The sequence below is a fragment of the Chiloscyllium plagiosum genome, unplaced genomic scaffold (genome assembly GCF_037043375.1).
Source record: "Chiloscyllium plagiosum isolate Xiang-an unplaced genomic scaffold, Cpla_swu_hap1 HiC_scaffold_8, whole genome shotgun sequence".
Classification (NCBI taxonomy): domain Eukaryota; kingdom Metazoa; phylum Chordata; class Chondrichthyes; order Orectolobiformes; family Hemiscylliidae; genus Chiloscyllium; species Chiloscyllium plagiosum.
In genome coordinates, this window is record NW_028270146.1 from 74355051 (window position 1) to 74371158 (window position 16108).

Consider the following 16108-nt stretch of genomic DNA (forward strand, 5'->3'; position numbering starts at 1 on the left):
TGTGCTGAGAGGTTGAGTGGTAAATATTTAAGGTTTTGAGGAGTTTGACAGGGTAAATTTGGAGAGGTGGTTCCCTACAACCAAAGGTCATAATCTGAGTAACGAATCAGCCAGTTAGATCAGAGCTGAGGAGGAATTTCTTTTGAAGGTAGTGAATCTGTGTAATTCTTTTAAAACAGAGGACTGTGTATTCAAGGCTGAGACAGATTTTTAATTTGTAAGAAAACCAAGGCTGATGGGAAAAGGCAAGGAAATGAAGTTGGGGCTTATCGTCATTTCATTGAATGGCAGAGCAGCTCAATGCTTCTGCTCCTGTGTCTTGCGATCTTCTGATCACTCTTATAAATTTTGATATGATCTGTTCCTGTGTATTATGATCACTCATCAATAATTTGATATCATCGGTTCATATTTTTTGGCTTAAATTTCATTTGCATGTGTTTACCTGTTACATCAGTCTGTGTCCTGTGAAACTACCAAACTAACTTTCATATTGTTTACTGTGTTTCTGATTTTCATGTTATTTGTGGACATGTAGTTCATCCTATTACATCCAAGCCCTAGTTCAAAAACCAAACCCTGGGGAGCACTAGTGTTGGATTGAAATACATTTGTGTACATAAGTCCTCCTGTATGCCATAGTCTGAGCATCTCTACCATGAAGTGCATTCACTATAGGCATGATTTGAAGATGCCGGTGTTGGACTGGGGTGTACAAAGTTAAAAATCACACAACACCAAAAGCTAGTGTGCTTCCAATTAAACCTGTTGGACTATAACCTGGTGTTGTGTGATTTTTAACTTTATCACTATAGGCAGACATCTTAGCTCACTTTTGTTAAAGACCTTGTGTTTAACGCATTGCTGCAGTGTCTACACAAAACAACTAGTGTAGAATTCTCTCTGGAGTGATAAACAACTACACGTCGTTCTGCTATAGCATGTGTTTCACTAACAAATTTACTGCGATTGACAAATTGGGGACGCTGTTTCTAAAACATGAACTTTTAAAATGTGTTGGCTGTACCGCGATTATATCACCAACTTTAAGCACTGTTTCTAAAACAGAATTGTACAAGAACACAACTATTATGTTATAGAAGAACTACCTGTATTCATTAATATTCTATTTTTATTCCTGAGCCAGTTTTATATCTATACTGTCTCATAAGAGATGTATTTGTTCACAAAATGATTGTGGTACATTATCAAATGCCTTCTGAAAGTCTGTATACACAAAATGTATACCATCAACTGCACTATCCTCATCATCATTGTTTGTAAGTTTACCAAAGACTTCAGCAATGTAATAGCAGCGTGGTACTGTGTGCGTGCAATTCTGGTCTCCTTCCTATCGGAAAGATGTTGTGAAACTTGAGAGGTTTCAGAAAAGATTTACAAGGATGTTGCCAGGGTTGGAGGATCTGAGCTATAGGGAGAGGCTGAACAGGCTGGGGCTGTTTTCCCTGGAGCATCGGAGGCTGAGGGGGTGACCTTATAGAGGTTTATAAAATTATGAGTGGTATGGATAGGGTAAATAGGCAAAGTCTTTTCCCTGGTGTCGAGGAGTCCAGAACTAGAGGGCATAGGTTTAGGGTGAGAGGGGAAAGATATAAAAGAGACCTAAGGGGCAAATTTTCACACACAGGGTGGTACGTGTGTAGCATGTGCTGCCAGAGGAAGTGGTGGAGGCTGGTACAGTTGCAACATTTAAGAAGCATTTGGATGGGTATATGAATAGGAAGGGCTTGGAGTGATATGGGCCGGGTGCTGTCAGGTGGGACTAGATTGGGTTGGGATATCTGGTCGGCATGGACGGGTTGGACCAAAGGATCTGTTTCCATGCTGTACATCTCTATGACTCCATGACTCTGAATGCTGGGCATCTGAAATAAAAGTGGAAAGTGTTGGAGAAACGCTCAAATCTTGCTTAGTTGGATCTAACAATTACTGCTTTGGTGCTTTTGAATCCTCATTCTCTGCTGTACTGTACTATTGGTCGCACGCAGCTTCCTCTGAGCTCCCATGGCTTCTGGAGTTCTTAGGAAACGGAGCTATTCAACTGTTCTACAACATCCCTGGTCCTTTCCCATGCAATTCCTGTAGTTATGTTGCCTTCCAAAAACATCACTAAAAGCAGTACTGCCTAACATGGTGTCTAACTCTTGTTTCTCTCTCTCTCCCCCTCCCTCCTCCCCCTCTCTCTCTCACTCACTCACTCTCACACACATGATTATCGTCTCTCAGTGACTTGTAACCTTTTAGCTCTTCTGAGTTGAGCAGCTCTGAGAGAAGTGTTTGTCATAGAAAACTTTACTCAGCCCTTTGTCCCTATTTCTAGGAGAATTGCATTTAACAGATATTTTGAAATAGTCAAATGTAACACTGTAAATGTTACATTCTTTCAGCATGCTGGCTTCCAGCACACACGCGGTTGGATTCCATGGCAAACTCTCCTCTTAATCATTGTTTATTTTGGTTCTCTAGTAATTAACTTGGCATTTGTCACAAGAATCCTCTATTTGTTGTATTTTTAGCACATTATCAATAGTCATCCAGGGAGTTTGAGCTCTGGATATATTGTCTTCATCCTTGTCGGAATGTGGCTACCTGATCTATTTCCTCCTTGATTAACTTCTATTGTTCAATTATTGTTTGGCTGTAAAGTTTTGATTTGAATGTACCTGGGCCAAATCTGACTTTATTTCACTAACATTACTTTTGCACCTGATTGTTCTTTGTTCTTTTCACAATTATTCCAAGCCTAATTCTATGATCAGTATTTTCAAAGTGAATTTCTTTTGTAACAAGCCCCACTTCGTTTCCTGGAACTATCCCAAACCTAATGCTATGATCACTATTTTCAAGTGCGTTTCCTTTGTAACATGCCCCACTTTGTTCCCTGGAACTAGATCCAGAAAGACTTCCATCCTGTTTCGGTGGATTACTCATCGACAATTAGCTGGTTCACATTTCAGGCATTTATTTGCACTATTACTGTCCTAATGTTTATTTGTGATAAATATGATGGCAGTCATTTAAGAGGATGTGAAAAAGCTGCATCTTTCACTTGTGTACCAAGAGAGCTCAAAAACAATAAAATTACAAATACAGAACAACCTCTGTTGAGTAGGGAGTATTTGTTTGGATAACTGATTGCTCAGATAATAGATAACATTTTTACAGGACCTTGAGATCTAGTTCAGTTAATCCGAAATTTAGATAATTGATGTTCGGTTAACTGAGGTTGTTCTGTATATACCTATGTTTAGCATTTTTGGGGGAGAAAAAGGTTGGAGGGTTGGGTAGTTTTTATCCTTAAAAGCAGGAGAGTCCCAGACTCAACGTCAAGCCCAGTTTTTTCCTCTTAGTCACAGAAACATTGGAGCCCCTCAGTTAACATGTAGGTTCAGAATTCCCTGGTTCAGGAACAGCAAAAGAAAAAAAATCAGCTCTTGATTGTTATTTAGTGACTCTTGTGGTATAGTGAATATGTGTGGATGTCAATTGAAGGCTATGTTGTATTTAGCTCTTTTACCTATAGTTTCATAGCCAGAAGGAAATTGGTAGTCTCAAAGCTCAGATGAAGCATGCACCACAGCAAGTTAAGGTGTTCTGATGAAGAAGGGGATAATACAATGTCTTGTATGAATAAATTGCTTGTTTCATGGCTTTTAATGTTTGTTTCCTACAATGTGTTACACTCAGAACATTTTATCATGTTAAAAATGCTACATTCTGCAAGTTGCTGTTGCATTTGTAAATGTATTTTCTGTTGGTTTGTAGAAGGCGACTTGCCTTGCTTCACTAAAAATCACCGGCCGCTGGCAAAGTATTCTACACTAAAGAAGCAAAGCAGAATACGAAGAAAAAGGATGGGTAAGAAATGTCAAAATTGCCTCTCCTGTGAAAAATATGGATTGCTTTCCTTCTGTCTTACTGTTTTTTCTCTCCAGTTTCCTTGCTCTTAATTGGGTTCGGGTGTAATATTGAGCCAGCTGCTTTTACTTGATGGTGCCTTCACTGCCCCCTGATAGTTCATGTTTGTTCATTCCTTTGTGGTTGCATGTCCAGGAAACTTCTCGTGCTCCTTGGTTCCCTTTACCATTGATATGACCTTCAAGCAGAGTTTAAAGTCAGTTGTTGCACCTTATTAGATTATTGGCAAAAATAACTGTTTTCAGCTCTTGATTATGTCTATTGTAATTTGTCTGAATTTCATTCTTCCTAGGACATGCTTATTGTTTACTCTTTCCAATATCTTCTCAACATTCTTCTGTATGTCTGCATTTCAAAGGCTTTGAGTCTTTCGATTGTTTGGTTGCCCACACTTTCATTCGTAGGGAAGTGTTGACCAAACGTAACATTTGAACAGATGGTCTATTGTACTGATATTTATTCTATTTGATGTTAGGATCAATTTTTGTTGAAAGCAGCTCTTGCTATTCAGTCATTCTGATAAATTCAAAGCAGTGATCAGCATCTTGCATCATGAGAATAGGGTAATGCATTTGCCTAGCAATTGAGATTTTCCTTTTTGGTTTTTTGCTAGAAGCCATTATTTTAACTTTCTTTTTTAAAAAAAGCATTGTATTAAATTCTTTACCAGCATAACTCATCCATACCACAGCATTACCTGTGAATGTGAGATTGTTTATGTTTCTGGTGCAATGAAATCCAGGTGTTCTAATCTTCTAAATATAGCTTCATTATATAATATTAAATAAGCATAGCAAGAAAATGCAACACTGCACTCATTTTGATTTGTTTTTTATTTGACATTGTTTTTATCCATTCCTTTAAGAGCTCATTGCTCCCAGTATCCGTTTCGTACAAGTCTTAAAGCTTTCCCATTCATACCCATGCATCTCTGCAGAAAATTGCTCCCTGATTATTATGCTCTAAGATCAGTTAGCCACACCAAAAGTAAAGATTGATTTCAGAAGCTTCCTAGTCAGTTTCACATCAGGAAGTTCATTTATTACGATAACATTTGAGTAGCCTTTCTATAACTTGAAATGCTACAGGTCCTCATTTCTCCAAGTTTCATTTCTCTCTCAAAGTTTTCACTCTTTTTGTCATTACAGAGCATCGAACAAGTTTGCACTTAACAGTGGAGAGTGTGAGTGGAGATTTAAGTACAAGCACCTCAGGTATGTTAATTATTGTGCAATAAAATTTCAGTGATTACATCAGAGATTTTCTCTGTATTTTATTTGAGTCAGATCTAACAAGCCCAGCGTTGTAGTTCTACAGAGTTAGTTTCATTTTCTCAAACAAACAGCTAATGTTATAAAATATAGAACAAAATCCCTACAGCGTGAAACAGGCCATTCAGCTCAACAAGTCCACACTGACTCCCTGAAGAGCATCCCATCACCCTATCCCTGTAACCCTGCATTTCCCATGGCTAATCCACTTAATCGCAATACTGCTGGACACAATGAGTAATTTTCTAGAAGAGATATATGGATTCATTTGTTTGGAAACATTGTTTTTTCATCCAGCTAATGGTAATAAGTGATATTGGGTTTGATGTATGAGATTTATCTTGGCAGTAGATGACGAGAATGTGGTCTGTAGATTTGTACCACCAACTGATGTGATGAATTTGTCACTCAATATCTTCAGGGTGGAGTTGAATAGAAAATCCCTTCAAAAACTGTTAGTAAATCTGAATCTCATTGTTGGAGGGTGTGGTGGGGGTGGGGTGGGGGCGGGCGGTGGGGGTGTGTGGAGGTGGTTAGGGGGGTGGGTGACGGGGGATCCAAGATGGCGACGACCCAGCAAGTCTGAGTCTATAGTGCTCCTCCCAAGACTTGGGCAAAGTCGGTCACCCACCCCACCACACTCACCAAATCATTCAAAACAGTTTTTACTTAATGTAATTAGTTGCTTAGTACTGCATTTGAATAATTTAATCTCCAGTAAGGGAGCCCGCAGTTCTCAGCAGGCAGGAACCCCTCCCCCACCCTCTCCAGCTGCAGCAGAGGCGTCCGCAGCCGCCTGGGGGACTTACCTACAGTGGCGAGCCTCACGGAAATAATCTCTAAACTCGATGCGAAGATCGATGCCTTCATTGAAGAGTCCCAGAGCCGATGGGACTCGCTCTCGGCCTCGCTACAAAAGCACGGCCGAGACATCAAGGAAGTTGAGCTCCGAGTCGGAGGGGCGGAGCTAAAGGCCGCGACCTCCGAAACTACAGCAGAAGCGGCCGTGGATCGGGTCTGGACTCTGGAACAGTGAGTCCGGACCTTAGAGAATCACATTGACGACCTCGAGAATCAAAGTTGTCGAAAAAATATTCGTTTGCTGGGCCTTCCCGAATGGGAAGAGGAAGGCCAGCTTACAGCTTTTCTCTTACAGTGGCTTCCACAGCTTTTAAGTCTGGAGGCTTGGTCAGGCCAGGTAAGCGTGGAATGGGCCTACCAGCTTGCAATACGCGGGCTCGGCTCGAACCAACCCCCCCGCCTCTGCAGCCCCCCCCTGTTCTGGCTGCAGAGCTATAAGGAGAGGCAGATGCTCTTAGAAGCTTCCAGAAATCTTGGGAAAGATCCCTAAACCATGATTTATAAAGGATCCAAGATTGTTATTCCAGGATTTTTCCCAAGCTCTGGTCCGAAAGAGGAAGGCGTTTGATGAAGCGAAGAAGTGTTTAAGGGACTTAAATATTCAGTACTCCTTGCTCTACCCAGCGACGCTACGCTTTAACCATGAGGGGTCCGTGTATAACTTCGGATCGCCGGAAAAGGCCAAGGAATTTTTGGACTCTCTTAGATAAATTGTAAGAGTTAATTGATGTTGTTTTGCTTTCTCCCCACTTCGGTTTACATCCCCCCTTTCTTTTATATTAATCCCTTTTTTTACCTTACTGTTTAATATTATCTTCGAGGGGTGGAGAGAGGGAGTTATTTATTTGTTCTCTACTTTCTCCCACCCCCTTTTTTTTAATATATATATATTTATATATAGGCCAGGGGGTCGAGTTAATGTTGGTGGGGGGAGGTGGTTACCTTATCCTATTTTATTTCTGTCTTTAGGAGCGGGGTTGTTTTCCCCTGTTATTTTGTACTATTATATTTAATTATTACTTGTTGAGGTTGTAATTTTATAGCTATATATGTTTATACATGGTATTAACATTACCAAATATATCCAGGTGTTGGTGTGGGCGGGGAGGGTGTGAGGTAGGGTGCTCACTGTTAACTCTAGTTCTGTAGTATATTTGAATTTTCTTCATCCTATCGAGGAGTGCCTGGGTCAAGGGTGGGGCACTGGATGGAAGAGGATACGATGGACTGTTGGAAAGGAAGTGATGCCCCCTGGGAACAAGGGGGAAAATCTCCATTTAAATACGTTTTATATTTTTTAAATTTAGAAATAGTGTTTTCTTTTTTTGTTTGATAAATTTTGGTTATTATTTATTTAAGATTTAATTGTATATCGATGTTTATTCTTGTTTTTTTAAATTTGTAAACTTGTAAAAAATGTTAAATTTTCAATAAAAATATCTATTAAAAAAAGAGAGGTGCGGGGTGGGGGGGGTGCACCTCCCAGATCTGAAGAGATACAAATAGTCACCCTGTTGTCATATGTAGATGAATGGGTGCGTAAGGACTCGAGGTCGATATGGCTTGATGTTGAGGCATCGCAGGCAAGATGTTCCCTCATAAACTTAGTGTTTATGGATAAGATGAGATCTGTGGTTGAGCACTGAGAGTCCGATTATTATATATCCAGTGAAAGCATGGAGAATGATGCGGCAGGGTGAGGGCTATTTGCTTAAGACTTCGCCGTTCACCCCATTAGTGGGAGCCCCAGGATTTAGACCAGGGTCAATGGACGCCGGCTTCAGATCATAGGAAGCTAAAGGAATCTCCTGTCTGGGAGATTTATTTGGGGGAGAAGTCTTGATGTCTTTCAACCAATTAGGTCAGAAATACAGGATCCCTTTTCTGATATTTCCAAGTTAGGGATTACATACAGAAGACCACGTACTTGGCCTTGCCCTACAAGTTGGAGATAGAAAGAAGAGTGCTCCGATGTGGGGGCGCTCTCTCGGTTAATACCATATATCATCTGCAAAGAGGGAACGCCCTGAGGGATATGGAGATTTGGAATCAGGAGTTGGAGAAGAAATCTAATCGGAAACGTGGGAGGATACAGGGGAGAATGTAAAGAAAATTTCAATACGCAATAAAGCACAAGCGATGCAATTGAAGATACTCCACAGGGCCCTTATGGCACCAGAGAGGTTAGCAAAGTTTAAGGAAGGATCTTCTCCGAAATGTCCCAAATGTAAAATAGCATAGGCACCCGTATGCATTGCTTTTGATCCTGCTATAAGATTCATAGATACTGGGGTGCCATTGTGAATGAGCTAGAGAAGATCCTGGAAATGGAAGTTAAGGAAGATCCGGTGTCTCTCCTTTGGAACTACCGAATCTGCCCTCTTTGGGTGAGCACGGGAAGAGGTTGTTAAATATTCTCTCACACTGTGCGAGGAAGAACATCCTAATGAATTGGATATCAGAAAAACCTCCAGGACTTGTAGGGTGGCACAGAGTTGTGATGGAGCACATCCCTTAAGATTATCTGACAAGTATGGTGTGCAATGGAACAGAGCAATTTTATAAGACATTACTGCCCTTTCTAAATTACGTAGACATAGACCTGTCGGCAATATTGATTAGGGCCTTTATATAGCCACGAGGGTTGTATATGGTGGTCTGGGGACCCCGGGGGAGGGTAGGCCTTGTAAATACAGGTATAATAACTGTTGCTCCTGTGGATGGGAGCTTCGGTGGAGGTGTGGCAAGTGAAGTAATGTAATTTAGTTTTAGTGTAATGTAATTTGTAATTTAATGCTATTTTTAAGTTGAGTTTATTCTAATGTGGGTTAAGTTAAGTAAATATGAGATGACTACCTTGAAGAGTTTATTGTTAATGTTACTGTAATATAATAAGATATTTCTAATCTTTACTTTTGTACTTCTATAACTTTTCGGATTTTGTTGTAAGTGAGTGAAAAATGTTTTCAATAACTAAAAAGAGAGTGGGGCTAGGATGCAAAACAGTTAAACTCCATTCTTGATATGAAATTGCTGGATGTGGAGTCATCAAACTAAACAGTGCAGAGTATGTTGTCATCAAAGGAGTGGATGAGTTTGAGGAGTTTTGCTGAACAGCCATTTTTCACCCAAATATTGAGATTTCTGCCTAGCTGCTGATGTTGAATGCGGAAAAGGATCTATCCTATTCCCCATAATTCTCTTGTAATTGACATATGGAGGAAATCAAATTCACAGTAGACCTGTTGGCATGGAAACCGTGCTGGGCTCTTGGGTATTCTAGGTGTGAAGTTGATAGTGTGACGCTAGCAAATATCTTCTTCATGAAGCTAAGGAGTGAAATACCTCTGTAGTTGCGGGAGCCTTTACTGTTGCCTTTTGTTTTTGTCATTTTTGTACTTGCTAAAGAATGAACCTTATTTTCCAGCAGAGAATGACAAGGTTGCAAAGGTGTGATAATGTCTGTGACTTTCCATGCTTGAACAATTCAACTGGGATCCCATCTTTGCCAGGTGTCTGTTTACAAAGCAGTGTATAGTCACTTATCTCTTGCCCCTGCCACTTGAAATTCAGCTCACCCCTCAACTAACTGAAGCTCAGGCCCAGCATGCACAACTCCATTGACTAGATGAAACTTGGAGCCCGGTCCACTCACTTTGCTCAAGCCGTTTTACTGACAGTTACCCTGGACCAGTTTTGACTTCCTTAAAGTCAACTTCATTCTGCTGAACTGGTCCCCAGATAGCTGCTCTAATCTGAGGACTCCTCCCTTGAGACTTTACTGATCCTTCAGTGATATTTTCTGACCATTGGGAAGCAGCGAGGGAAGGAACATGTGGAGAATCGAGGGAGAGGGAGACGCAGTTCCTTTTAAAACCAGTGTTTCACATGTGTCGAGGTGGCTGTTCTCTGATCGGTCAACCCTACATTTTATTCTTCCTGTGCATTTTTGGGATTTCAGAACTGAATTCAGCTGCTTCCTCTGCAATTTGACCATTACCACATATGTTGTTTCCTATGAGTCCATCAGATAGCCGCAGGATTAATGGGGTGCTCCAAGGTTGCAGTGGGAGTGGTCAAATCAATTGACTTTGTATCACTGCAAAGCTTGCACATGGTGGTCATCAGAGCTCTTTGTATTCCAACAGAGTGCAGTTAGGCTCAGGAATACAGCGTTTGTCAGCTCATCTTTTTCTTTTGTAGAGTAGCCATGTTGAGAATGAACTTATGTATCTCATGGTCATTGAAGGCCATCTTTTATCCATGTGTTATGGAATTGTGGTTCTTGCCACCTAAAGACTACTTTGTTTTATTTATGAAGTTGATGAGCATTGTTTAGGATGAGCAGATCTGCCTAAAATCTGTATTTAACTCTTTACACTGTAAGCTATTATCCAGAGGAGCATTGAAGGCATGTAGGTCTGGGGCCTATTCATTTGGAGGAATTCCGGGAGGTGCTCATTTTGAAGAATCGCTGACTACTTAGGATGATTCATATTTCGTGTCGGGTTCATTCATTTAGCCAGTAACTGTTGTTCATGTTAAAATTGAAGGCCCAGACCACCTCAGATATATACATGATCTCATACTTCAGGTGCACCTTTCCCTGATCCCCCCCCCCCCCCCCCCCCCCATACCATCCATATCCTGATCTTTGGTGCCTACTGGTGAATGTCAGTCCAACTCCTAATCCCTAAAATTGAATCCCACTTCAGCAACATAAGTTAAGTCAAATTAAACCCTGACACCAAGCCACGATGTCAGTAATTTAACCCCCTCAGTAAAATCTACACCTCAATCTCAAGCCAATTTGGTCAGCCTCCGTCACTGCACTGAGCTACCAATAGCCCTCAGGATATTAGTACAATTCCTTCACCGCAATACCAAGTCTCACAATAATACCTCAGTAAATCTCTCACTGTAGTTCTATATCTTCCAAAAAATAAATCCTAACAGTGGCAAAATACTCCAGAATTGATCTTTTGCTATTTCACTAGGTACTCCCAATTTGCCCCTCCCTGACTGTGGAAAAACAGTCCTGAAAACATGCAGCCTCTGCATTATCGGTATGGCCTCGTCCCAGCCTCTCAATGCCCTTGGTAGTTGTAGCTGAACCCGTAGCACTGAGGCGGCAGCACCCCACGTTACTGACCATTGGACTTAAGAGCACAGACTCCCTGATTTGAAAGTATGACTCCCAGGCTAATTCCATGACCTACACTCCATGACTCCCAGCCAGCTCTGCATTCGGTCTCAAACTTTGCTAGGCCCCATGCCGTCCCAAGGAAATCCTGCCGACAAATGACAAACTTCTGTCACTCGCCATCTCTCATGGTCACTACCTCACCCCCTGTCTCTCCTACTCCTGCCTAGTCCTTCCACCATTAACTGTCCTCTTTACTGCTTCCCTTCCTGACCTTGCTGCTCACTGCCTGTTCTCACTGAATCTTGGCCTGATAATGTTGGGGAAAGTAACTTGGTGGAGCATTTTGCTATCTTCAAATATCTGACAACCTCCATACCTATCTACATTTATGCCAACTGATACGTTGTTCTGTGAAATAAAGCTCCTCAAAGAATAGATAGAACCAAGTATGTTAATTCTTTACTCTGTTGAATGTATCGTATTTGTATTGTCGTTTTCCCACCTAACATTTGGTGCTTATTGAAATTTATCTCTACAGATGGAAGTATGGTACATTTTGCTGTAACAAACGAACAGGAATTTAAGCCTCAAGTCCGACGGCATAATCTTCTACTTCCCATGATGTTGGCTCCACCAGAATCTCTTCTGATTTCCTGCATCCTGAGAGGAAACTTTGCTCAAGCACATCAGGTAAACTGAATTCGGTTTCCAAGGTGATGCATTAATATTAATTTATAATGTATAAGCTGAGCTTTGTAAATAAGACCAAAATGTAAGATGTTGACTTGAAATCAACCATTCTTCTGCTCAGGCTTTTTCCTTTCATTTTGGATATCTCGCACATTTAACTTTTTGTGGAAATTTCTCAGAAGTTATCAAAACCTGATTTTGATGTGATTGTTTTCCTGTATTGTAATTGGTCTCTCTGCTTTCTCCTGTCCATAACCCTGGCTGCTCAAAAACATTGTGGATTTGCAATTAAGAATGGTTACTTGAACTGGAGTGCTGTTAGCATGTATTGAATCATGTTCTAGGATGTGTTATCAGCATTTTGTTTTAAGGGGCAGCCTTAAGTTAATCAGAGACTTCAAGAGGAACGTTTCTGACATATTTTCTTGATTTATGGAAGTTGTATAGGAAAAAAATTATACTTTTAAATTTGAATATTTTACAAGATATTTCAGCTTATGGTGTTATGTGATTTAAAGCTTTCTGATTGGAAAAGTGATTTTGAATTGTGGTAATCAATTAGTTTTCTATCATTTAGTGTTTGAAAGAAAAGTGACTAAAACTGTATGAAAAGGTAGTCCCTATTATTTGAATGGGCATTATTTGTCACCATCTCTGCATGTTCCTAGCTGTTGAGAAGACATCACCATATTTTTACCTCTTGACATTTTGCATGGATCATTCAAGAATGCCTGTTTATGTCACAAATCTTCACAAGAGACCTTGGAGTGCAGGTTCATAGCTCCTTGAAAGTGGAGTCACAGCTAGATAGGATAGTGAAGAAGGCATTTGGTATGCTTTCCTTTATTGGTCAGAGTATTGAGTACAGGAGTTGAGAGGTCATGTTGCAGCTGTACAGGACATTGGTTAGGCCACTGTTGTGTGCAATTCTGGTCTCCTTCCTATCGGAAAGCTGTTGTGAAACTTGAAAGGGTTCAGAAAAGATTTACAAGGGTGTTGCCAGGGTTGGAGGATTTGAGCTATATGGAGAGGCTGAACAGGCTGGGCTGTTTTCCCTGGAGCGTCGGAGGCTGAGGGGTGACCTTATAGAGGTTTACAAAATTATGAGGGGCATGGATAGAATAAATAGACAAAGTCTTTTCCCTGGAGTCAGGGAGTCCAGAACTAGAGGGTATAGGTTTAGGGTGAGAGGGGATAGATATAAAAGAGACCTATGGGGCAACTTTCTCACGCAGAAGTTGGTACGTGTATGGAATGAGCTGTCAGAGGATGTGGTGGAGGCTGGTACAATTGCAACATTTAAGAGGCATTTGGATGGGTATATGAATAGGCAGGGTTTGGAGTGATATGGGCTAGGTGCTGTCCAGTTGGAGTAGATTGGGTTGGGTTGGCATGGACAGGTATGACTCTATCTGTGACTCTAATTGTGTTACCTGGCCTGGCGTGTGAGAACAGGAATATGAAATTCAGCTTGTTGTCATTCAGTTAGGTAACACTCTTGACTCAACCTATGACTGTCATTATTTCTGTAACCTCTGAATTCTTTGCCGAAGAAAAAAATCTATCCATTTTAGTTTAAGAATTTTTCATTGACCGGGACTCAACAACGTTTTGGGAGATGCAGTCATAAAATATTATCACCCTCTGTGTGGAAAATGTACTTTTTGACTTCAGATCTGAATGCCTAACACTTGTATTATGGGTCAACCTTCGAGATCAGAGGAAGTGGTCTCTCCATTTATCTGATCAACTCTTTATCTTAAAGAGCTCAATTGGACCATCCCTTAATCTTCTCATGCACATAGAAAAACAGCCCAATTTAAACAAGATTCGGAGATGCCGGTGTTGGACTGGGGTGTACAAAGTTAAAAATCACACAACACCAGGTTATAGTCCAACAGGTTTAATTGGAAGCACACTAGCTTTCGGAGCGACGCTCCTTCATCAGGTGATTGTGACAATCACCTGATGAAGGAGCGTCGCTCCGAAAGCTAGTGTGCTTCCAATTAAACCTGTTGGACTATAACCTGGTGTTGTGATTTTTAACAATTTAAACAACTTATCCTCATAGTTTAACCCTTTAACTCTCGGATCATTTTAGTCAATCAGTGCTGCATGTCCACCAGGGTTAACGTACTCTTCCTAAAATACATTGTCGAGGGGTTAGTCACCTTTGTGTGCCAAGTGGATGGATGGGTCTCTTATGTGTAGTATTTAACTCATCAAGAAAAGACTAAGATATTGAGAGTCAGTGTATGCCCTTTGGTCTCGGGTGATTTCTTCCTAATTCATTTAGATTGAACAGTTTTTTTGTCCCGTATGTGCAGCCATATCAATGCTTTCTTTCCTCTGTGATGCTGTTGAACTTTGTATTGGTTAGCTGAATCAGGAAATTTGGTTGCTGATGCATCTGTTGAATTGTTTTCGTTCAGGGTTAGTGGTGGGGACACAGTATTGCTAGGCTGGAGAAAGGAAAACCCTTATGGGTATTGAGCGAGGGCAATGTTTGGGTTAGTTGTGATTCTACTTCAAAATAATCCATCAGTTCTTGACAGTGAGGCATGTAGGAAAGATTAACACTTTGACAAATTAGCCTACATGCTGGTGGGATCCTGACTGAACAAAGATTCACTGCTGAGCACAATGGAATTAATTCAGTGAGTTGGGATGGTGGTGGGATATTTTGGCTAACTACAATGATTAGTAGTTTTATAGATATCAATGACATGAAAAGATATGGGTATAGTATGGAACAATGATGTTGAGGTGGATGATTAGCCACGAATTAGAATGGTAGAGCAGGCTTGATTTCCCTACTTCTCCTATATATTCATCCTCAGATTTCTGAGCTCCCTACAAGAACAGAGCAATAACCCAAATAGTAGCTACAATCAGAAGGACAACGTAAGTGAATTAAAAGATGTGCATTTATGTGCTAAGTAAAACGGTAATTTGACAATAGAGCTGTTCACATTGTGGTCACTTCGTGCCAGCTGGAATCTTTCTGGCTTGAGTGTTTTTAGGCACATTTGTGTTGGCATAACCAATTGTATTATTGTGACATTATTTGCAAATTCATGTAGGAGATAGAAACTGAAGATCACTCCATTGGTGATAAGCTCCTTGAGGGACAAATAACCATTTATTGTAGGTTGCAAAGTATATAATAGCTTTAATAGGAAACTGAAATGATCTATGAGGGAAAGAAAGTCTGCCGTTACCTGACCTGTCATGTGTAACTCAAGTCCTGACCAACTTGTTGAGTCTAACCTAACAAGCCATTCAAGAAAATGATCAAGAAAAACAATGATAGTCCAGAAGATAAATGCCAGTCTTTCTCATCACCTGAAAGTGAAGTTCTAAAAGCATTCATCAAACACAGCAGAAAAGTAAATATCATGCCTTCTTGTTCTTCCCTCTCTCCTGTCTTACTCCCTTTCACTTCTGTTTCACAAATCCCGAACCTTCCTGTCTCAGCTGGCCAGACTTGCTTCACTTCAATACCTATTTAATTTGAAGTTTGAACTTGATCTTGACTCCCCTCTGAAATGCGACAGATTTATTGACTAATGCTGAAACTGTTATAAATTTTAACAAACTGGAGTTTGCAGTGAATTGTTGCATCAAGTTATGAACAGTGCAATGCAATATGTTAGTTATTTATATAAACAGTTAAGGTATTTCAATTTCTCAGAGGTTTGTAGCTATAAGTGTGGCACCGTATTACCATAATATGTCACTTTTAATCGTTTAGCATAATTGCCTAAGTTAGTGATTGACTGGATTGTCTTTTGCTTTCTTGGCAGGTGGTGTTAATGTTTGAGTTGCAGTCGTCTTACTGCTATGGTGAACTGATGTTTATGGAACGATATCAGCAGGTGATCAATGAACTTGCCAAAGTGGAACAGAAAATGGAGAACAAAGGCATAGACAATACCAGTCACAAATTAAGTGTTGGAAGATTCACACTTCAAGCAATTGGTGATGCAGCAGCAGCAGGTAACTATTAGGGTTCCCTGAGGTATAACTTTGAACACTGGAATTTTTAAACACTTTGAAAACATTGTTTTGTTCATAACTTTGAAAGGTGCACATTTTTGTGCACAAATCTTAGGAAATTTTATTTCCTTTCTCAGGCGGCATACTTCCTCACTTTGACAGAAGAATCATCATTTCTACATATTGTAAATTACAAGTAGTT

At 40.5% G+C, this 16108-nt stretch overlaps 1 protein-coding gene across 9 annotated transcripts in view; it reads left to right on the forward strand.

Moving 5' to 3' along the window:
• Nucleotides 1–16108, forward strand: part of zfyve26 (zinc finger, FYVE domain containing 26) — a 104146-nt gene that overhangs the window by 26013 nt on the left and 62025 nt on the right. For all 9 annotated transcript variants that reach the window (XM_043697941.2, XM_087989996.1, XM_087989999.1 and 6 more), the window contains exons 12-15: nucleotides 3787–3879; nucleotides 5088–5153; nucleotides 11756–11907; nucleotides 15714–15906. In XM_043697941.2, coding sequence (XP_043553876.2) covers nucleotides 3787–3879; nucleotides 5088–5153; nucleotides 11756–11907; nucleotides 15714–15906 — 504 coding nt within the window. The remainder of the gene's footprint in view (nucleotides 1–3786; nucleotides 3880–5087; nucleotides 5154–11755; nucleotides 11908–15713; nucleotides 15907–16108) is intronic.